Source organism: Ambystoma mexicanum, chromosome 6q (assembly GCF_040938575.1).
Source record: "Ambystoma mexicanum isolate Mex_15411 chromosome 6q, UKY_AmexF1_1, whole genome shotgun sequence".
NCBI classification, from domain to species: Eukaryota; Metazoa; Chordata; class Amphibia; order Caudata; family Ambystomatidae; genus Ambystoma; species Ambystoma mexicanum.
The window spans coordinates 1,665,014,046-1,665,036,647 of NC_090937.1; the positions used below are offsets into that span (position 1 = coordinate 1,665,014,046).

The following is a 22,602-nucleotide window of genomic DNA, read 5'->3' on the forward strand; positions in this document are numbered from 1 at the left end:
TGGTAGACAACCTTTTTTTGAGTTTTCTTGCCGCTACGATTAACCCTGGTAAACCCCCGATCTCTGCGTTGTCTTGCCACTACACGTAATCCTTGTAGATCCCCTTTCTTTGTGTTGTCTTGCCGCTACACTTAACCCTGGTAGACCACCTTTCTCTGTGTTTTCTTGCCGCTACGCTTAACCCTGGTAGACCACCTTTCTCTGCGTTGTCTTGCTATGCTATGCTCAACCCTGGTAGACCACCTTTCTCTGTGTTGTTTTGCTGCTACACTTCACCCTGGTAGACCACCTTTCTCTGTGTTGTCTTGCTGCTATACTTAACCCTGGTAGACCACCTTTCTCTACGTTGTCCTGCTGCTATGCTTAACCCTGGTAGACCACCTTTCTCTGCATTGTCTTGCTGCTATGCTTAACCCTGGTAGACCACCGTTCTCTGCATTGTCTTGCCGCTACACTTAACCCTGGTAGACCATCTTTCTCTGCATTGTTTTGCCACTACGCTTAACCCTGGTAGACCACATTTCTCTGCGTTGTCTTGCTGCTATGCTCAACCCTGGTAGACCACCTTTCTCTGCGTTGTCTTGCTGCTACACTTCACCCTGGTAGACCACCTTTCTCTGCGTTGTCTTGCTGCTATGCTTAACCCTAGTAGACCACATTTCTTTGCGTTGTCTTGCCATTACACTTCACCCTGGTAGACCACCTTTCTCTGCGTTGTCTTGCTGCTATACTTAACCCTGGTAGACCACCTTTCCCTGTGTTGTCTTGCTGCTACACTTCACCCTGGTAGACCACCTTTCTCTGCGTTGTCTTGCTGCTATACTTAACCCTGGTAGACCACCTTTCTCTACGTTGTCTTGCTGCTACACTTAACCCTGGTAGACCACCTTTCTCTGCGTTGTCTTGCTGCTATACTTAACCCTGGTAGACCACCTTTCTCTACGTTGTCTTGCTGCTACACTTAACCCTGGTAGACCACCTTTCTCTGTGTTTTCTTGCCGCTACGCTTAACCCTGGCAAACCCCCTATCTCTGCGTTGTCTTGCCACTACACTTAATCCTGGTAGACCACCTTTCTCTACGTTGTCTTGCTGCTACTCGTAACCATGGTAGAACACCTTTTTTTGAGTTTTCTTGCCGCTACGCTTAACCCTGCTAAACCCCCTATCTCTGCGTTGTCTTGCCACTACACTTAATCCTGGTAGACCACCTTTCTCTGTGTTTTGTTTTCTTACCGCTACGCTTAACCCTGGTAGACCACCTTTCTCTGCATTGTCTTGCTGCTATGCTCAACCCTGGTAGACCACCTTTCTCTGTGTTGTCTTGCTGCTACACTTCACCCTGGTAGACCACCTTTCCCTGTGTTGTCTTGCTGCTATACCTAACCCTGGTAGACCACCTTTCTCTGTGTTGTCTTGCTGCTATACCTAACCCTGGTAGACCACCTTTCTCTACGTTGTCTTGCTGCTACGCTTAACCCTGGTAGACCACCTTTCTCTGCGTTTTCTTGCCGCTACACTTTACCCTGGCAAACCCCCTATCTCTGTGTTGTCTTGCCACTACACTTAACCCTGGTAGACCATCTTTCTCTGTGTTGTCTTGCTGCTACACGTAACCCTGGTAGACCACCTTTCTCTGTGTTTTCTTGCCACTATTTCTAACCCTGGTAGACCACCTTTCTCTGCATTGTCTTGCCCCTACACTTAACCCTGGTAGACCACCTTTCTATACGTTGTCTTGCTGCTATGCTTAACCCTGGTAGACAACCTTTTTTTGAGTTTTCTTGCCGCTACGATTAACCCTGGTAAACCCCCGATCTCTGCGTTGTCTTGCCACTACACGTAATCCTTGTAGATCCCCTTTCTTTGTGTTGTCTTGCCGCTACACTTAACCCTGGTAGACCACCTTTCTCTGTGTTTTCTTGCCGCTACGCTTAACCCTGGTAGACCACCTTTCTCTGCGTTGTCTTGCTATGCTATGCTCAACCCTGGTAGACCACCTTTCTCTGTGTTGTTTTGCTGCTACACTTCACCCTGGTAGACCACCTTTCTCTGTGTTGTCTTGCTGCTATACTTAACCCTGGTAGACCACCTTTCTCTACGTTGTCCTGCTGCTATGCTTAACCCTGGTAGACCACCTTTCTCTGCATTGTCTTGCTGCTATGCTTAACCCTGGTAGACCACCGTTCTCTGCATTGTTTTGCCACTACGCTTAACCCTGGTAGACCACATTTCTCTGCGTTGTCTTGCTGCTATGCTCAACCCTGGTAGACCACCTTTCTCTGCGTTGTCTTGCTGCTATGCTTAACCCTAGTAGACCACATTTCTTTGCGTTGTCTTGCCATTACACTTCACCCTGGTAGACCACCTTTGTCTGCTTTGTCTTGCTGCTACGCTTAATCATGGTGGATCACCTTTCTCTGCGCTGTCTTGCCGCAACACTCAGCACTGGTAGACCACCTTTCTCTACGTTGTCTAGCTGTTACACTTAACCCTGGTAGACCACCTTTCTCTGCATTGTCTTGCTGCTACACTTAACCCTGGTAGACCACCTTTCTCTGTGTTTTCCTGCCGCTACGCTTACCCCTGGTAGACCACCTTTCTCTTCATTGTCTTGCTGCTACACTTCACCCTGGTAGACCACCTTTCTCTGTGTTTTCTTGCCGCTATGCTTAACTCTGGTAGACCACCTTCCTCGTTGTTGTCTTGCCACTACACTTAACCCTAGTAGCTCACCTTTCTCTGTGTTTTCTTGCCGGTACACTTAACCCAGATAGACCACCTTTCTCTGCGTTGTTTTGCCGCTACACTCAATCCTGGTAGACCACCTTTCTCTACGTTGTCTTGCCACTACACTTAATCCTGGTAGACCACCTTTCTCTACGTTGTCTTGCTGCTACTCTTAACCATGGTAGACCACCTTTCTCTGCGTTGTCCTGCCACTACACTAAACCCTGGTAGACCATCTTTCTCTGTGTTGTCTTGCTGCTACACTTAACCCTGGTAGACCACCTTTCTCTGTGTTTTCTTGCCACTATGCCTAACCCTGGTAGACCACCTTTCTCTGCGTTGTCTTGCTGCTATGCTTAACCCTGGCAGACCACCTTTCTCTGCGTTGTCTTGCTACTACACCTAACCCTGGTAGACCCCCTTTCTTTGTGTTGTCTTTCCGCTACACTTAACCCTGGTAGACCACCTTTCTTTGCATTTTCTTGGCGCTATGCTTAACCCTGGTAAACCCCCTATCTCTGCGTTGTCTTGCCGGTACTCTTAACCATGGTAGACCACCTTTCTATGTGTTGTCTTGCTGCTACACTTAACCCTGGAAGACCCCCTTTCTCTGTGTTTTCTTGCCGCTATGCCTAACCTTGGTAGACCACCTTTCTATGCTTTGTCTTGTCGCTATGCTTAACCCTGGTAGACCACCTTTCTCTGTGTTTTCTTGCTGCTACGCTTAACTCTGGTAGACCACCTTTCTCTGCGTTGTCTTGCCACTACACTTAACCCTGGTAGACCACCTTTCTCTGGGGTTTCTTGCCGTTACACTTAATCCCGGTAGACCACCTTTCTCTGCGTTGTCTTGCTGCTACACTTAATCCTGGTAGACCACCTTTCGAATGGATTGTGTCCTCCAACGTATTCCTCATCTTAGATGTATTCCATCCAGCTTCAGCTGCTTCGGAATTTTTAGCACGCGTGGCGCCCATTGGCCTCGGTTCCATTTTTCTGCAGTACGTGCTGCTTCGGAGACTCGGCACACCTCGAATAGTTGTGTGACGCAGTTACTGAAGATATTCAATATGTCCTTGTCGGCGGCGACCCCGACTACGAACCCGCGTTCGGGATTCAAAAAGTGTAAATCCTGCGGTTCGAAAATGCCCATCACAGACCCGCACCGAGAATGTCTTTGGTGCCTCAGTGAAGGCCACGACACGGAGGCCTGTACGAAGTGTCATGCAATGACGGGGAAGGCCTTGCGAGAGAGGAAGGAAAAACTGCAGGTAGGTCGAAAACCCGACCGAAAAGCCTCTAGCGTCGAGTAGAGGTCCCGTGAGGAGAAATCTCCTCGACACGAAGGTAAAAGCATCGATCTAGGTCCCGAAGTGGTTCACACCACTCTTTGTCTTTGACGCAAAATTCCAAGAAAAGATGCCACTGGTCTCCTTCCCCCTCGTCCTCGGACGAATTCCCAAAAAAGAATGAAATGCCCCACAAAACATTGTTCCTCCGAAGAATAGGAAGCATTTAGAATAAAAATGATGGAAGTGCTTGAAAAGGCTAAGCCTCGGTCTGTGCCTTCTTCGGAAGCCGGCCGGGAGCGTTACCGTACAGACACTCGCGTGCCATCGAGTCTGGGTGATCGAAGGAGAAAGGATCCGGAACCCTCCAGGACCCCGAGCGAAAAAAAGCACTCCAGTCGAGTCGACCGTTCGAGGTCACTGCCGCCATCCGGAACCCGACACTCCTCGAAGGGTAAGTCTTCGAAGAGCGCCTCGACGCCCTCGAAGCCAGCTCTGTCGCCGAACGCTATTTCGTCAGCGCCATCAACGCCTTTGTCGATGTCGACCCCGAAGCCCTTGGCGCCAATGATTACAAAGGCGCCAACTCAGCCAGAAGTTGTCAAAATAACAACAAAAGAGAAGTCGGCAAAGGCTATAATGCCTTCAGGTTCCACTGATACACCTCTCCCACCTCTCCCAGAAAAGGTTTTTAAACCTCTTCCAAGGAAAGAATTTTTCAAATCCGTAACTTAAATTTCTGAAGAACAGGAGAGGTCTGATGAGGAGAATGTTCCTTTTGGACTGGAATATGGCTGCCCAAATGTCCCAGAATGCCTGATTTCTGAGGAAAGCAGGATAAGGGATCTGATGGAAACCTTGCATAATGCAAGTGGAATTGATACTTCACCTGAAACAGTTTTGCCAGGCCAGAGCCAGGGGAACATGCCAGTCCCTCATACAGACAACTAATGACAAAGGTGGTTGAATACTCATCCAGGATGATCTGACCAATATATTGGATCATGATCCCACCGAAGATCTGATGTTACCCTTCCATGTAGCCTTACAAAATAGGGTGGCCAAAAATTGGGAGACCCCAGACTCTATTCCTCCGGTGAATAAGTCCCTCACTTCAAAATACCGCCCTTCCTGTAGCGACCCCCGCTATCTGTCTAAGCACCCTACACCCGAGAGTCTGGTGGTCCAGGCAGCCACAGCTTCAAGTAAGGTGGCGTACCCTTCTATCCCTCTGGATAGGGACGACAAGCGTGTGGATGGTTGGGCACACAAGGTATTTTCAGCTGGAAGTATGGCGTTAAAATTGGCCAACTCCACATGTGCCTTGGCAACATTTTCATACACTCTGTGGGAGTGCATTGCAATGGCGGCGGAGCACATACCAGAAGGGGAAGAAAGGGAAGGTTTCCTAGCCATCGTTAGAGATAGAAAGGAGGCCATGCAGGAATCCCTTCAGTCTGGATTGGACACTGAGGATAGTGTGAGCAGGTCCATGGGCACTAGCACGCTAATGGGCAGATTTGCGTGGTTACGGAAGTCGGGTTTCGCAACAGACGTGCAAAACCGTCTTCTGAACATGCCCTTTGATGGGTCTCACCTTTTTGGCAACAAGGCTGATGAGAACCTTGAGAGGTTGCAGACCTCAAAAGCGGCTGCCAATTCTTTACAAGCTGCTATTAGGCAACCTCAGCCTTTCCGTGCATCAGGACAATCTTGGAGGGGACGATCCTATCGTTACTACTCCTCATATGGAAAGGCGAGAGGAATGGCCAGTTAAAGAGGCCAGAAAAAGGCCACTTGTGGTGGACGAGGAAAACGTGCAAAGCCAGCCCCAGCTGCAGCCTCTTAACCATCAGCGGTCGACGCAACCGCCACAAAATCACTTTGATGACATGCATCACACGACACCTGTGGGAGCAGGCTGTCACAGCATCTGCAAGAATGGCGAGCCATTACTTCAGATGTTTGGGCTCTAGAAATAATAGCCCAAGGATACTGCCTTCCTTTTCGAACGCAACCTCAAAGCAATCCACCAGGGAGACGCTCTTTGAAGTTTCCAGACCCGCTCCTACAGCAGGAAGTCTTAACCCTGCTGGAGAAAGGTGCTATAGAACCAGTACCTGTAGTGGAGAGGAACAAGGGATGGTACGCCCCATATTTTTTTATTCTCAAAAAGGACGGAGGACTGAGATCCATCTTGGACTTAAGAGGCTTGAACAAGTTCCTCAGGAAGGACAAGTTCAAGATGGTTACCCTTTCTCAGATCCTTCAGGCCCTTCAGCTTCAGGACTGGTTGGTGTCATTGGACCTCCAGGATGCTTATTTTCATGTGGCAATCCATCTCAAGCACAGAAAGTATCTGATGTTCGTAGTTGGCGACTCGCACTATCAGTTTCGAGTCCTGACATTCGGGTTGACCTCCGCCTCGAGGGTCTTCACCAAGTTAATGGTAGTGGTGGCAGCGCACCTCAGGAGAGGGGGGATTCATGTCTACCCCTACCTGGACGATTGGTTGATCAGGGCACGTTCTGCCGAACAAGCCTTGGATCATTTGAAAGTCACCTGCCACTTCCTCCACAGACTGGGCTTCTCCCTCAATTTCAAGAAGTCGCAAATGACACCTTCCCAACAGCTTAAGTACATAGGAACTGTATTAGACACATCCTTGGGAAAGAGCTCGCCTCCCAAGTCGAGGGCTCAAGACTTTCTTCAGATGGTTTCCAAATTCCAAAATGCCCAAAAGGCTTACGACTTTTTAAGGTTGCTCGGCCTCATGGCATCCTGCATCTCCCTAGTGCCAGAGGCACGCTTGAGGATGAGATCCTTCCAATGGGCTCTAAAGACTCAATGGTCCCAGTTCTCAGGTCAAATGACGGATCTTCTTCAGATTCGGAACAGGGTTGGGCAGGATCTTCTGTGGTGGACTTGCACAGAGAACATCCTAAAAGGAAAACAGTTTTGGCAACCATGGCCGGAGATTACAGTAGTGACGGACGCCTCACTCATGGGGTGGGGAGCTCATGCCAACCATCTGACAATCAACGGTCGTTGGTCTCCATCAGAGTCCAAACTAGACATCAACCTTTTAGAGCTGAGAGCAATCAGACTAGTGCTGAAGGTTTTTCTGTCATCTTTCAGAGGAATACATTTCCTGATAATGACGGACAGCACAGTGGCCATGCATTATCTAAACAAAAGAGGAGGTGTAGGGCCACTTCCTCTGTGCAGAGAGGCAATGCGGCTCTGGTATTGGGCAATTCAAGAAGGAATCTCCTTAACAGCAGTTCATCTAGCTGGGGAGGAGAATATGACGGCAGATGCTCTGAGCAGGCAGAGCTTGGTGTCCCACAAGTGGGAACTGGCTCAGGAAGTCCTTCAAGAGATCTTCGCCCTTTGGGGAACGCCTCAAGTAGACCTATTTGCGACCAGAATGAGCCGGAAGTGCGAAAGGTATTGCTCAAGGGAATTTCCCCCGAGAGGAGCTCTAGGAGACGCGTTCGTGGTGGAGTGGACCTTCCCACTACTATACGCGTTCCCTGTTCCCTGTTGTAAATGTTTGCTTCTCTTTTGCCATGTAGGAGGGTTAACCGGCTAATTGAATATATTTAGATGCTCATTTGGGCATTCTTGTTAGGTATATGTGGAGCAATAGGAAGCATTTGGACAACGTTCTAACATATGATCATTGAGGAAGTTCTTGGTAATAACTAGCTATACCACATTCATTTATACAATACCCCAATTGATAGAGCAATAGTCGCTTAACAATTCAAATGGGAATTTGACACAAATCCCTTTTCCCTCACTCACACGGACAGTGGTGCCTTTGTGATGGAATTGTGACGTTTCTATTCTTTTCACAATTAATACATCAGATGTAAATAGAATCAACTGTATAAGCAATTTAGATATTAAGTTAGTTCATTAAGCTTATCATGTTATTTAGCCAAGAGCGTGAGAAGTGAATGCATTTTGTTTTATTTTTTCATCACTATAGCTCTTAACCAGACTTAACAAGACCCCCTACGCGGAATAAACGCACAGCAGTAGCTTCTGCAGCAGCCTGATGGCGGTTAATATGAAGGGTTAAAGACAATCCTACAACATTCGAGTATGGCTGCCGTACATGGCAATGAACAGGGACAGGACCAAGTGGGAGTGCACCATGGCAATGCGTAGCCGTGTTGTCATGGAGATCGAAACACAACCCGATAACTTTTAAAATGGCGTTGGCTGCCGTTTGTTAGTGTGCAGCCGACGCATTTGAATCCAGAACAACAGGTTAAGTGATTTCCATTCTGCATATCCCTGTGTGCTGGCGCTTTGATGCTTCACGTAATGGACGATGACGGTCCATTACTATGGATTACAGTATTAACAGCTAATCTCGTGGTTAGGGACACCTTCCCAACGCGCATACGATCATATTAGTTTCACGTAATAACGGTATTGCTCTAATGTAATAAGTAAATAAGCATTCGTCAACAATGGATGAATCGTACAATTTTGAATCTGACAGCACTAGAATACACACATACTCTACATGTGTGTAAATGTATTAGTACCATTGACTTCAATTGTTAATAAATTAACCACACAAAAATAAGATGTAACTGCTACGTTAAACGTCTAACTCGCGATAGATAACGGTCTTATGATTAGTTTCCTAAATGCTTTCTACTCCACAACAGCTATGGGCTGCTCCCTTACCAATAGAATTGGTGTTTTGAGGGGGGAATCTGCATTTGCACTAATTTAGGGTTATTCCAAATGTTTTATTACAGACCATTGATGTTTGGGGATTTATCCCATTTACTAACTACCGGACAACAGTCACATGAAGTTTGTTATTCTAATATCGGGTGAGCCAATTTTTCAACACTTGCTGGAAACACATTATTATGTATGGTGCCGAATAATGCACCAGTTACCAACTGAACGTATGGGTTTTTTTCTGTTGATTTTTTCCTTTCTTTCTTTTTTTAATTTTTTTATTTATTATTTTTCATTTTTCATTGCTTGGATGGTGGTTTTCTCATGTTCGCATCATTCTTTATTGTATGTTTACAATGATTTGGCTTTCTAACCCCATCGAATCATTCCCTTTGCCAATCCTTATTTCTCTGTCTTTTTGAAATATGAACATGATACCCAGATCCTCCTTCCACTTTCTGGAGATTATGGGAAGGATTTTGCCTTGGTGAATAGTGTGTACATCATCATCTAGGCATGGATGGCCACACATGGACTAAGCCTGAATGATAAAAAAAACTGAACTTATTGTCCTAGATACTACTACCGGCTAAAGGAAATTAGGCCCTGCCTAATGTTCTTTCATGATCGATGGCAACAGCATCAATGTAGGACAAGAGGTTAAAACATTAGGTTTTTACTTGGACTCCATTTTCTCCTTCAATAGACAGGTGAACTCCTAAGCCTCTTCCACGGGTTACACGTGCAAACTGATCTGTGCAGCCAAACCCTTTCTCTCCGACACTAGTTGCCTGACCCTCGCTAGAGCCCTCATACTGTCCCGCCTGGACTACTGCAACGTGCTCTACCTTGGGTCCTCGAAAGCCACCACCAGCAAACACCAAACTCTCCAGAATAACGCTCTTAGAGCGGCTTTGGCCATATCCAGAAGAGAGCATATTACAGTATAGAGGCAACAGAATAATTGGCTCTCTATCAAAGACAAAATTCTCTTAAAAACCGCCTCACTCACTCACAAATCCCTCAATAACGCTGCCCCAATCTATTTGATCGACAGATTTCATAGACAGCCCTCCCTGAGATCCACAAGAACAGCCTACAAAGACTGCCTCTCTGTCCCCAACTTCAAACGTTCCACTATAGGGGGTAACAGCTTCCCAGTGAAAGCAGCTAAACTGTGGAACTCTCTACTGCCAACTCTCAGAATGACCTGCCTATCAGAACTTCCGATCCAAGGTCATTTCATGTCTGAAAACGTAGGCCTCCAAACACACCCAGACGCCCAGTGTCTCACATTCCTGCCAACTGCACATATTGTACTGCCTATTGCCTGTACTTTCGCTGCCCATCTGTATATATGTATATAATCCTGATATTACTTTTACGTTGTATTTGTATATTCTGTTTGCTGTTGTAAATAAGTTTCGCAATTTCATGTAAATGTTGCGCACTGTTACCTGAGGTATGATCGCGCATTACAAATAATAAAACAAACAAACAAACAAACCATAGGATATGGTGGTAATTTGGTTTTGTAATTGGAAACATATGTGTGACATATAATTTCTGTGTGCTTACTTCAATTAATGGTATTATGATGTCAATGATGTCAATGATGACAGCCCTGATTTGATAAAGGCTCAGGCGAGCCGAAACACGTGTAATCAGCTAGCAGAGATCAGCTAGCAGAGATCAGCTAGCAGAGGGCTAATTTCTCAAATTTCTGATTGTGCAATAACACAATCGAATTCATTTCCACTGGCGCTGAGTCCTGGAGTCACCTTTGTTCCTGTATCCTTTATACCATTTTGCTACCAACCATTTTCATCTCTCTTGTAGTTTGCACACAGAGTATGGATGCCGCTTGATACTCCATGCCAAGGAGAGGTCAATTGCAGATTTGTGGGCCTTTAGCCCCTTCACGCTCCCAAACTTAGGCAAGTTCCTTGGCTGATCGTAGATGTTATATGAAGACTTGTCTTTCCCTGATGGCTTCGAATATCTGCACGGGGTCATCGGAACAGGCAAGGAAGGAAACCGCGCCACCCGCTGGACCTGACAGAGGTACCTGTGTCATCACCCGCACAGAGGAAGCTTTCTTGCGCTGAGCCAGGGGGGTGGACATTCTTTCCGAGCTCGCGAGTCGCCAAGAGCACAAAACCGCAGCAACGCCCGGGGCAACAACTGGCCAGACACGTGTTCCGTAAGGCTGTCGACGACGTGGCACCAGTGCCATTCCTTAATACCTCCTCTAACCTGGATTGTACCAGATGGTATTGTGATGGTTCTTGAATGGCACACACACGGCGGCCATGGCGCCTGTTTCCAATGTATGGGTGCACGCTGTGGTGAGTGGTCACCACCCATGGAGCTAAAAACTGAGGTGTTGGTGGTGGAACCCCTTTCTGCTTTATAGACTTCTGATTTCTGGCCTCCCTCTTTGGGCCCCCGTCCCGCCCCCACCACTGTGCTAAAGGGTCTAGAGGTAACAGGGCCCTTTGCCAGCCTGGCTATTTCCAGCTTAAACTTCTCCGGAAAGTTCTGCCGTTTATTCCGGCTCAGATCAGGGCTCCATGGGGTAGCGCTGGCTTCCTCTTCAATTGATGAGTGCAACTCCGTGCTCTCAGCTCAGTCCGGGGTTCTTCTTCGGCGCCTCCAGGTACCCCAGATATGGCTGCTCGTTTGACCACCTCTACCCCTCGCGGAGCCCTCATTTCCCCAGCCTTACGTTTCCTCCATTGGCTGCCGGGTATACAGCGGGTCTTATTTGAGCCTGCCTGCCTGGTGCATCGGGCGTTCCTTGCTCCGGGCCTGAGTGTCTGCAGGCCGGGTTCCGCCCGTATGTCCCAGGACCCTGGGCTCAGCCTTTGTGGGATCGGAGGCGGTGCCATCTGGGCGGCGGCCGCTGCTCTTTGGAATTCCCTACCTTACGCCATGGGTTCCTTGTTATCCATCTGGCATTCCGCTGTGCACTAACCACCTATCTATGCGAAATCCGTTTCCCCTTCACGCCTTGCTGTCGAATAGCGCCATGAAACCCTTGTTGTGAACGCACGCTTTACACATGAATATAACAGAACATAACCCCCATCCTGAACGCTAGTATGGGATTGTGCACTGGCCTCTGGATAGAGCGTGCACTCTCTCTAATTCAGACACAAACAGCACACACACAGGCACCCACCGAAACAGGGATGGGTCATATACTCATAGCTATAAAGCGGTCTTGCATAGTGCCCCTCTGCCATTTTGCGAGAAAAGAGGGGGCGTTGGGCAGTTAGTGGGTATTGTGGGAGACAGAGGCTAAACCTGAGGTCTTGGTAAGTGCAGGCCGGACGCGCAAGAGTCTGAGTGCTGGCATGGTTCTGTGCGCTTTATCCGGGTGGCAGAGCCAAGGTCTGCGCTGCCAGACTGGGTTGGTGGCTGGCGGGCTGGTGAGTCGCGGGCCTGAGCTTTGACGTTGCTCCTTCCAGATCTGTGCGGTATCAGTGGCGATGCCGTGGCAGTGTACGGGTGGTAGGAGATGGAGAGGGGCATCAGTTAGTTGTGGTCAGGGAAGGGTTTTGCGACTAGTGAAGACGCTTGGCTGCTGGATGGATTCCAACGGGAAAGGGTCTATAGGCTGAAGCGATACTGCACAGAATAGCTGCAGGTCTAGCATGGGTGGAGCTTGGGGGCTGGGGGGGTTGCAGATAGCTTCTGCGTTTCTATTGACAGGTGGGCTATTGAGAGGATCCACCACCAGTCACTGGCAATACCAAGAGTGCTTCCACATGAAGAAGAGTCTTCCCATACAAGACCATAGCAGGATCCTATACGATCGTGCCTAGACTCCAGCTCATACTTATAGTGGCTCATAAGATTCAAGAAGCATTTATTTATTTATTTATTGCCTTTGTTAAACACCCACACCCTGAGGTATCACGGCGTAGTTCGAAATTGGTTCGACAGTGTTCGAAGTACATACATTTAAAAGAACAATAATACAAAACATACATATTTTAAACATAACTTTAGGAATACATAGAAAAGTATTGGGGGTTCTATACGTGTTACAAAGTTCTTTGCTTTGCTCCCAAATCCCACTAGAGTCTCGGACATTCTTGTAAGCTACTTATAGGATCTTACATGGCATTTCTGTATGGGTTGGCATGAAGATGTGAAGGGGGACCCCATCGGCCCTTGACCCCGACTGCTGGTGGCGCTGGGGAGCAGGGAATGTCAGAAGGGGGCTGCCATAGGTTGTATGCTAGTGAAAGGATTCATTGACGCGGGGTCGACCCTCCCAACGGGCCACCATCCTGGTGAAACATCTGGAAGGGCACCAGGGATCCAGCTGCCTGTCCTGGTTGTTAGAGAGAGCGGGAAAGATCTTGGAGCCATGAGGGGGGCCGTTTCATCCCCACGTACTTTCATGGCACCTGGTTTTGACGTGGCACCAGGCCTTCGGGGTCAGTGATGCTGCAACCCTGCAGGGAGTTCTCCATGATGACCCACGGAGCGGAAAAGATGGAGGATGGGGTATGGGTTCCTCAAAACTGTGCTGCACCCTTGCATAAAAAAGGGGATGGAGGGGTGCGGCAGCCGTAGGACAGTAACAGGGTTAGGGGGCTGGGGCTATGAGCGACTTTCCAATAAGTCTGCAATCTCGAGTTTGCAGTCTCTCTGGCTCCTTTCTAGCTAAGGTTCTCAGGGGGGTTTCCTTACTTATACCTCAGCTAAAATCTCAATGAAATAATGTATGAGAATTGGACCAGGAATCCTTAGGCTACGAGGCGAAATGCCAGGGATGTTTTATAGGGAAACTGGACTTGTCCTGGAATAAAGTAGCCTTTTCTCAAACCTTAAAGACTTTCTATGGCCTCGTCAGTATCATGCCTTCCAAAGGAGGTGTGGCCTATTGCAGAGCTCATACAGCAGCTGTCCTTATTACACCCCTGTGACAACCAGTGTGATCTTGGGCAAATCCCTTTAATCTCCAGGGGCTTCAGTTCCCATAGCCCCTATCTGGATCTTTGCCCATCCTCCAATGACAATCTGTCAATGAGGAGGCTACCAGGGGGTGGAGGGCAGACAGCGGCTGGGGCGTAGGGCATAGGGAACCGTCTAGAAAGTCAGCTCTATTAACACGCTGTCAGAATCAATATGCCCAGTGTGTGTGAGCTCCATTACAGGCCAGTCCTAGCCCTGAGTCAGCTCGTGACCCCTGCACATGGGAAGTCTGTGTGTCAGCCTGACGGCAGCCCATGCAATTCCTGACTGTGCAAATATTAATTAATGCTGACTGGCTAACCCCTCTGCCCTTCCTGTACTGGCCCCAGGCATCGCCGGCCACACAGGTCATGCAGCCGGCCCAGAGCTGGACTGGCCTGAGGGATAGCGAGAGAATGCCAGACAGGTAACCGGAGGGGTGGCCTGGAAACCACAAGTGGCCCAATAGTACACCGTGTGAGCAAGGGAGACCCCTGTAAGCAGGATTGGTGGTTCTCCCACAAGAACATTTGGAAATGTGGGTCCAATTAGTAGTGTGGCGAGATGGGGGGCAAACATTTACACAGTGGGAGACTGAGGGACGGATTCTGAGCTCGGCTTGATAGCAGTTAACAAAGCAGTCCCCCTCTCCTCCAGTTTCCAGCCCCACCTCTCTGAGGTGGGTGGAAGTATTGGAGGGGAGATGCGGTGGTCGTTGTGGGAGAAACACGTGCATCAGGGGCAGTACAAGCATTTCTGTAAAGGCTGCCACTTTGCTCATTTGGGAAAGTGTCCTTTAGCTTTCAGCAATGCAAAGAAGTGCTGCTGCAGTCTGGGGGAAAGCAGTGTTTAATAAGTGCCAGGGCCCAGGTATTTCCGAGCACTCCTGTGACACTGTGGGTGGGCACCACTGCTGCCACCACCCAGAGCTGCACTCCACAGTGTCGACATGTTTGGGGGTCGCACTACAGCCCGCACCTGCTCATTGTGGTTGAGGGATGCACTGACTATCACCACTTCATAATTAAAGTGAGTCTGAGACAATACGTGCCGGGAGTCAAAAATAAGTGCCAAGGCTGAGCCCTGGCAAATACCCCCACAAATTAAGCACTGGCAGAAAAGGCACACTACACCCGGAGGCATCAAGGTGTGAAAGGAAAATTGCTAAGGCTGTTGTCGAGCCGTAAAGCAGGCACATGCAAAAGTCGTGGCAATATGGTGCTTTTAAGGAAAGTGCTCTTCTTTGATGGAAGAACACTTCCTATGTTCGCATGCACTTCAGAATCAGGACCTGGGAGTCAGTCTGTAAGCCGCAGGGAGAGTTGTTAGAGAACCTAAGGTTCCATGTGTTAAAATCGCAGCAAAAATGGCTGTGGTTACAAAATATCGCAGTACAAAGGCCATCGTTTTGGTGCCACAATCCATGTAAAGGATGCAGGGGGACACCCCCGCAACCCCTAGACCCATTATACCACTTAAGGGGAGCGGGGGAGACCCACACAACCCCAGCTCCCCTTAAATGGTATAATGGGTACTCCTTTACCGGGTGAAACCACAGCAATTTTGCCTCATATTTTTTTACAGGCGACATTTTTGCCGCGATTTTATCACTGCACACCGACCCTAAGGTAGACCTGCAGAGTAGCCACTGCATACACAGTCCTTAGCTGCATTGCACTGCACACCGCACCCCACTTGCAACAGACTCCCCACCCTAATAACTGAGACACCACGCCATGTGCTATATGTTTTCAGGTTTAATAACATAAACCTGGAGTTATCTTACAGAGGATCTATGCACTATGTTCACTATTATTATCATTATTGTACTATTTTATGGCCCCTCTTCCTTTGCTCCCCGAGTGCTGTGCCAGTCTTTCACCCTTCCTTCATGCGGCCCCCACGTGCTGGCCTCTTCATGGGCCTTGTATTCCTTCCACACTGGCTCACCCCCTTTTGGGGGCCATCATCACTGTTTCCTCCTGGACCACCATCTTACTCCGCTGTGTCCAAATGATGCCCTGCTAAGCGGATTTTCATTTGCCGGTGTCATTCCTATTTGCACCTGTCCTATTAAACCCAACCCGTTGTTCCCATTGTGAGTAATCCCTTTGCCCAAAGCCTACCTGTTAGTTGCCCCTGTCATTTTAGCTAAAAAACAATGTTCCTGTGCCTTTCTCATTGTTGAAATCGCGTGTGTCATTTCATTTTCAAGCCCTAGTAAAATTAAGGTGGTTCCCAATTAAACATTTCTTTTCATCCTTTAAAAAGCGTTTTTCTTAGAGTATTCCCCTTCCTCTGTTATATTCTGAGCGCGGATTTCGAATTGCATTTCCTTAATTTTTCATTGTTCAGAGCTTGCCAGCTCTTCACAGCCCCAGAAGAATCTAGGGTGTTTTTTTCGTTTTTCAAAAGGTGTCTTTTAACCTTGGAAAACGCGTCCCTAGTTGTCCTTGTCCCTTGTTGCCCCTAGTTATATCTCTTCCCCTAGTGTACTCTGCTCACGGATTCTGAATTGCATTCCTTTATTTATTTTATATTTTCTTTCTCATGTGCTGCCAGTGTTCAAATCGAATTTCCTATGTGTGCTGGCTAGTCTGTTTTGAAGCCCGATTTGTCTTTTAGCGTAAGCAGCCCGCAGAGCCTTGTGTGCTGTCCCAAAGCAGTGTTATTGAATCAAGTATATCTTACCCTGGTGGTTTTGTAGAGATTATTATTGCATTTTGTGTTGCCACAACATTGGTGGCTGTGCAGTTGGTTGATTTTCATTTTTCATTAAATAATACATTATTAAATTTCTTATTGCTAGACACAGGCCTGGTTCCTAGTCCCTTGTGGCACAGGGTGTTTGTGGAGGTTGGGTACGAGGCGGGTTGGAGGCCTACTCAAAAAGAATCCGTAGTGTATTAAAAATAAAAAGCATTTTATTGTGTGCCGCATGCATTGTAGGGGAAGGAGTTCCCTGGCTGGCGTGTGCCGTTTAATAAACCGTGACAGCTTCAAGGTGCTAGAGCATAAGAACATTACTTTGAATTCAAACTTACAGGAGCAAATGCAAGCAAGCCGTGGTTTACATGTACATGGCTTATCCATAGTCCCCACATTCACAACTTCACACATGTACAGGCGAGTTACATTAAATAGAAATACATGTTCTACATTCAAAGTACTTTTCTCTGGCATCACACTTGCCTTGATAATGGGGAAAAACAAGTGACAGGAAATTATTCGAATAGAGAAATGCTTACACCTTGCTGAAACACATAGCCCCCCTGCTATCCTTTAGAATACAAGGTATTTTGAATATAGAATGAATTCTTGAATGATGATAAATAGTGCGATCCATATAAGCAGGCCATTTGGTTTCCACTTTGTTGATCAGTGGATTTGTTATAAATGTACCATGTTGATCTCCACAGTGAAAAGCTGGAGACCAACTTACTTGAAGTTGCATTATTCTTTTAAATAAATGCAGATTTCTGAATATCCCACTGTCTGCGCCTAGCCCTGAATTGAGGTGTGGGAGTGCATAAAAGGGATGTAAGACTGGCATGTCAAAAGGGATGTAAGACTGGCATGTCAAAAGGGATGTAAGACTGGCATGTCAAAAGGGATGTGAAACTGGCATGTCAAAAGGGATGTGAAACTGGCATGTCAAAAGAGATGTGAAACTGGCATGTCAAAAGAGATGTGAAACTGTCATGTCAAAAGGGATCTAAGACTGGCATGTCAAAAGGGATGTGAAACTGGCATGTCAAAAGGGATGTGAAACTGGCATGTCAAAAGAGATGTGAAACTGTCATGTCAAAAGGGATGTAAGACTGGCATGTCAAAAGGGATGTGAAACTGGCATGTCAAAAGGGATGTGAAACTGGCATGTCAAAAGGGATGTGAAACTGTCATGTCAAAAGGGATGTGAAACTGGCATGTCAAAAGGGATGTGAAACTGTCATGTCAAAAGAGATGTGAAACTGGCATGTCAAAAGGGATGTGAAACTGGCATGTCAAAAGGGATGTGAAACTGGCATGTCAAAAGCGATGTGAAACTAGCATGTCAAAAGGGATGTGAAACTGGCATGTCAAAAGGGATGTGAAACTGGCATGTCAAAAGGGATGTGAGACTGGCATGTCAAAAGGGATGTGAGACTGGCATGTCAAAAGGGATGTGAAACTGGCATGTCAAAAGGGATGTAAGACTGGCATGTCAAAAGAGATGTGAAACTGGCATGTCAAAAGGGATGTAAGACTGGCATGTCAAAAGGGATGTGAAACTGGCATGTCAAAAGGGATGTGAAACTGGCATGTCAAAAGGGATGTGAAACTGGCATGTCAAAAGGGATGTGAGACTGGCATGTCAAAAGGGATGTGAAACTGGCATGTCAAAAGGGATGTGAGACTGGCATGTCAAAAGGGATGTGAAACTGGCATGTCAAAAGGGATGTGAAACTGGCATGTTGCGTGAGCCAAGAATTAAAACAGCTAATATTCCTAGAGTCTCCATAGCTGACACTAGGCTCTGGTTAGCCGCGCTGCCAACATCCCCCCGATGTTACGCCATGGAGCTGATTATAGTTCCTAGAGTCTCCAGGGCTAACACTACGCTCTGGTCAGCCATGCTGCTGACCCCCCCCCCCCGATGTTACGCCATGGAGCTGGTTATGGTTCCTAGAGTCTCCATAGCTAACACTAGGCTCTGGTCAGCTGCGCTGCTAACCTCCCCCTGATGTTACACCATGGAGCTGATTATGGTTCCTAGAGTCTCCATCGCTAACACTAGGCTCTGGTCAGCTGCGCTTCTGACCTCCCACTGATGTTACGCCATGGAGCTGATTATGGTTCCTAGAGTCTCCAGGGCTAACACTAAGCTCTGGTCAGCGGCGCTGCGACCTCCCCCTGATGTTACGCCATGGAGCTGATTAGGCTCTGGTCAGCCGCGCTGCCGACCTCCCCCTGATGTTACGCCATGGAGCTGATTATAGTCAGAACTTCAATTCCATACAGATCTCCTCTCGGATGACCATTGGCGGCAGTGGTTCTGCTCTGGGGTAATACATTGCTATCTGGACCCCCGCTTGAAACTGGCTTATCAAGGTAACACTGCGGTTATGGTACTTATTGATGTGAGCTGCCATCTTGGTGCAAGAGGGGGATCTCGCGGGGGTCCAGTAGCATTTCATCGGTATCTTAGATCGCACTTGATGAATCGTATGTACAAGGCACTCTAGGGAAGGCATTACATTACATGTGTAAACATACAGAGAGCCCTGTAATTAGGAACATCCCTTTCCAACTTCATGGGTTGAAAACATGAATTCCTGACATTCCCAGGACTTAAGTGAGACTCCCGCCAATTCCAGACTTTCCTGAGATTTGCAATGGCTCATGAGAGAACAGGGGGTTTGGCATCGGCTAAACGGTGACACCATCAAGGGGTGAATTCGACCAGTGCTGATGGATAACCCCACATGCACCACTTACGCCGGGCACATGAAGGCCCACTTCAGTTAATACAGAGCCACTCAAACCTCTTCACACCATGATCTGGACCCCTCCCCTTCCCGACCCTTCCCGCTTACTTGTAGAAGTTCTTATTGGCCTTTCGCTCGGAGGGAAATCCCATCATCCCGCAGATCACGCGGCTGTTCTTGTGGTTCCATCCTTCGTCGCAGATCTGCGCCCAGCCGTCTTTGTAGCGAACCTCCACGATGCCCTCTGTCACGGGCAGCCGCTTCTTGGCGCTGGCCACCACCGGCCGCAGTCGCACCTCTTCTATTTGGTTGACTTCCGTCTGCAATGACAAGGCAGGTGTTTATGGGCAGAAGTTCCACCTGCATCCTTTGCTCTCTAGGGGGGAGTCAACTGGAAAATAACCTTATGGGCTTTCAATACTCTTCCTAAGTCTGATTCTATGGAAATGGGGTTCGCAATTCTACCCTCACTTCAAGCATTGGATAACAGATCTTCGACTGAGAAGTGCTTGGCAGCCCTGAACATCTCAACATCTCGCCAACCCTGAAAGTCTCAACGTTTCGCCACCCCTGAAAGTCTCAATGTTTCGCCACCCCTGAAAGTCTCAATGTTTCGCCACCCCTGAAAGTCTCATTGTTTCGCCTCACCCTGAAGATCTTAAAGTTTCGTCAACACTGAAGGTCTCAATGTTTCATTAACCCTGAAGATCTCAATGTTTCACCACCCCTGAAGGTCTCAATGTTTCATCAACCCTGAAGATCTCAATGTTTCACCAACCCTGAAGGTCTCAATGTTTCATTAACCCTGAAGGTCTCAATGTTTCATTAACCCTGAAGATCTCAATGTTTCACCACCCCTGATGGTCTCAATGTTTCATCAACCCTGAAGATCTCAATGTTTCACCACCCCTGAAGGTCTCAACGTTTCATCAACCTTGAAGATCTCAATGTTCCACCACCCCTGAAGGTCTCAATGTTTCATCAACCCTGAAGATCTCAATGTTTCAGCACCCCTGAAGGTCTCAACGTTTCATTAACCCTGAAGGTCTCAATGTTTCATAAACCCTGAAGATCTCAATGTTTCACCACCCCTGAAGGTCTCAACGTTTCATTAACCCTGAAGACCTCAATGTTTCACCACCTCTGAAGGTCTCAATGTTTCATCAACCCTGAAGATCTCATTGTTTCACCACCCCTGAAGTTCTCAATGTTTCACCACCCCTGAAGGTCTCAACGTTTCTTTAACCCTGAAGGTCTCAGTGTTTCATCAACCCTGAAGATCTCAATGTTTCACCACCCCTGAAGGTCTCAACGTTTCATTAACCCTGAAGATCTCAATGTTTCACCACCCCTGAAGGTCTCAATGTTTCATCAACCCTGAAGATCCCATTGTTTCATCAACCCTGAAGATCTCAATGTTTCAGCACCCCTGAAGATCTCAATGTTTCACCACCCCTGAAGGTCTCAATGTTTCATCAACCCTGAAGATCTCATTGTTTTACCACCCCTGAAGTTCTCAATGTTTCATCAACCCTGAAGATCTCAATGTTCCACCACCCCTGAAGGTCTCAACGTTTCATTAACCCTGAAGATCTCAATGTTTCACCACCCCTGAAGGTCTCAATGTTTCATCAACCCTGAAGATCCCATTGTTTCATCAACCCTGAAGATCTCAATGTTTCAGCACCCCTGAAGATCTCAATGTTTCACCACCCCTGAAGGTCTCAATGTTTCATTAACCCTGAAGATCTCAATGTTTCACCACCCCTGAAGGTCTCAATGTTTCATCAACCCTGAAGATCTCATTGATTCATCAACCCTGAAGTTCTCAATGTTTCATCAACCCTGAAGATCTCAATGTTTCACCACCCCTGAAGGTCTCAACGTTTCATTAACCCTGAAGATCTCAATGTTTCACCACCCCTGAAGGTCTCAATGTTTCATCAACCCTGAAGATATCATTGTTTCACCACCCCTGAAGTTCTCAATGCTTCATCAGCCCTGAAGATCACAATGTTTCACCACCCCTGAAGGTCTCAACATTTCATCAACCCTGAAAGTCTCAATGTTTCGTAACCAGTGTTCTACAGGTAAAATCTCTCCCATAAATACCCGACACCCTACACTACATGGATTAAAGGCCTTTCATATGAATGTTCATGGGATTGTTTGGTGTGAAAGGAGATGGGCACTGATGGCTGAGGACCACTGAGCCTACTGAGTGGCAGGCATTGGCAAATCAAGTCTCCATTCTGTGTGCCAACGGTAGGTGACTTCACATTTACTGCCATCCCATCTTCTCCTCAGACAAACAAGAATAGACCTAGAAGCGAGAAAGGCACACAACGACCGCCATCATCCCAATGACCATAGCCAACCCATTCAAGCCTCTTCATGCTTTTGTCGTGAAAGAGCAGCAGTAGCTTTGTGAGCACTGTGTGCTAATGTCCAACCAAGAGCACCACTACCATGAACAGCGCGCTGACCACCAAACTCTGGTCACATAGTACACGGTCGAGGTATGAGCCTGGGTAGCTGGAGATGAAAGCCTCACATGGCAGGCCAAATTCAGGTTCTACCTGAACATATCCCCTACACAAACGCTACATAAAATATCACTACAATAGTATCAGACATGGCAGAAAAACCTCCAGACAAACCAAACTCCATCTGGAAAGCTCTTTCCACACATTGTAGAAGTGGCTTCATTTACCAGCCCTCACAAAGGCGACTGCCCTGGGTGCTAGCGGTGCGTGGTATAAATCAACATAACGTAACATATCTAGAAGCCAAGTGGCAGAATGTAGCTGCATGATATAGTGGTCTTTGGATGGACTTGCTGGTTACATTATTGAGGGGAGGATTTTCCTGGGGTGTTTGTTTTCCACTGGAAACCACACTTCCTATTGAGCCCCTGCGGCCTCCCTGAATTAAAAAGTCAATAATCCCACAACCACGCAGTCAGAGGAGTTTCTTGGGAGGGGGGCGCCACAGCTGTGGTTCATTTGGTTGTAGCCCCGGATAGAATTTCAGGGGCTATAGAACCAAAAGGCTAGCTAGCCCCGAATCCTGACAGTCCTGACATTAGCGTAGCCCCGGATCTTTTCCAGACCTAGCAACACCCCTGCACGCAGGAGTGATGTGTTTGCTCGCTGGGATATTCAAGTAACTGGGATCTGCACTCACATGGAGCCTCCTTACTGGCCCTCTGTGGCCGCAGCATTGACAGCAGTGTCTAGTCAGGTTGAGTAAACCCTTCATAAACACTGCAATGATGCCAGCGTGGCTCAGATCAAAGCAGACACAAGAAAGAGTGTAGAGAACCAGACCCACCTCCGGTGATGAAGCTACAGTCAGACAGGCTGCTATATGCACGGTGCCCACTCAGTGCTGGACTGGGCGCCTCTTGCCAGTGCCATCCACTCCCACTGTC

General features: G+C 47.7%; 1 protein-coding gene across 5 annotated transcripts in view; it reads right to left on the reverse strand.

The window, feature by feature from the left end:
• The window catches only part of LOXL3 (lysyl oxidase like 3), a 476,927-nt gene that overhangs the window by 280,412 nt on the left and 173,913 nt on the right, over positions 1-22,602 (reverse strand). For all 5 annotated transcript variants that reach the window (XM_069632513.1, XM_069632512.1, XM_069632511.1 and 2 more), the window contains exon 4: positions 19,278-19,489. In XM_069632513.1, coding sequence (XP_069488614.1) covers positions 19,278-19,489 — 212 coding nt within the window. The remainder of the gene's footprint in view (positions 1-19,277; positions 19,490-22,602) is intronic.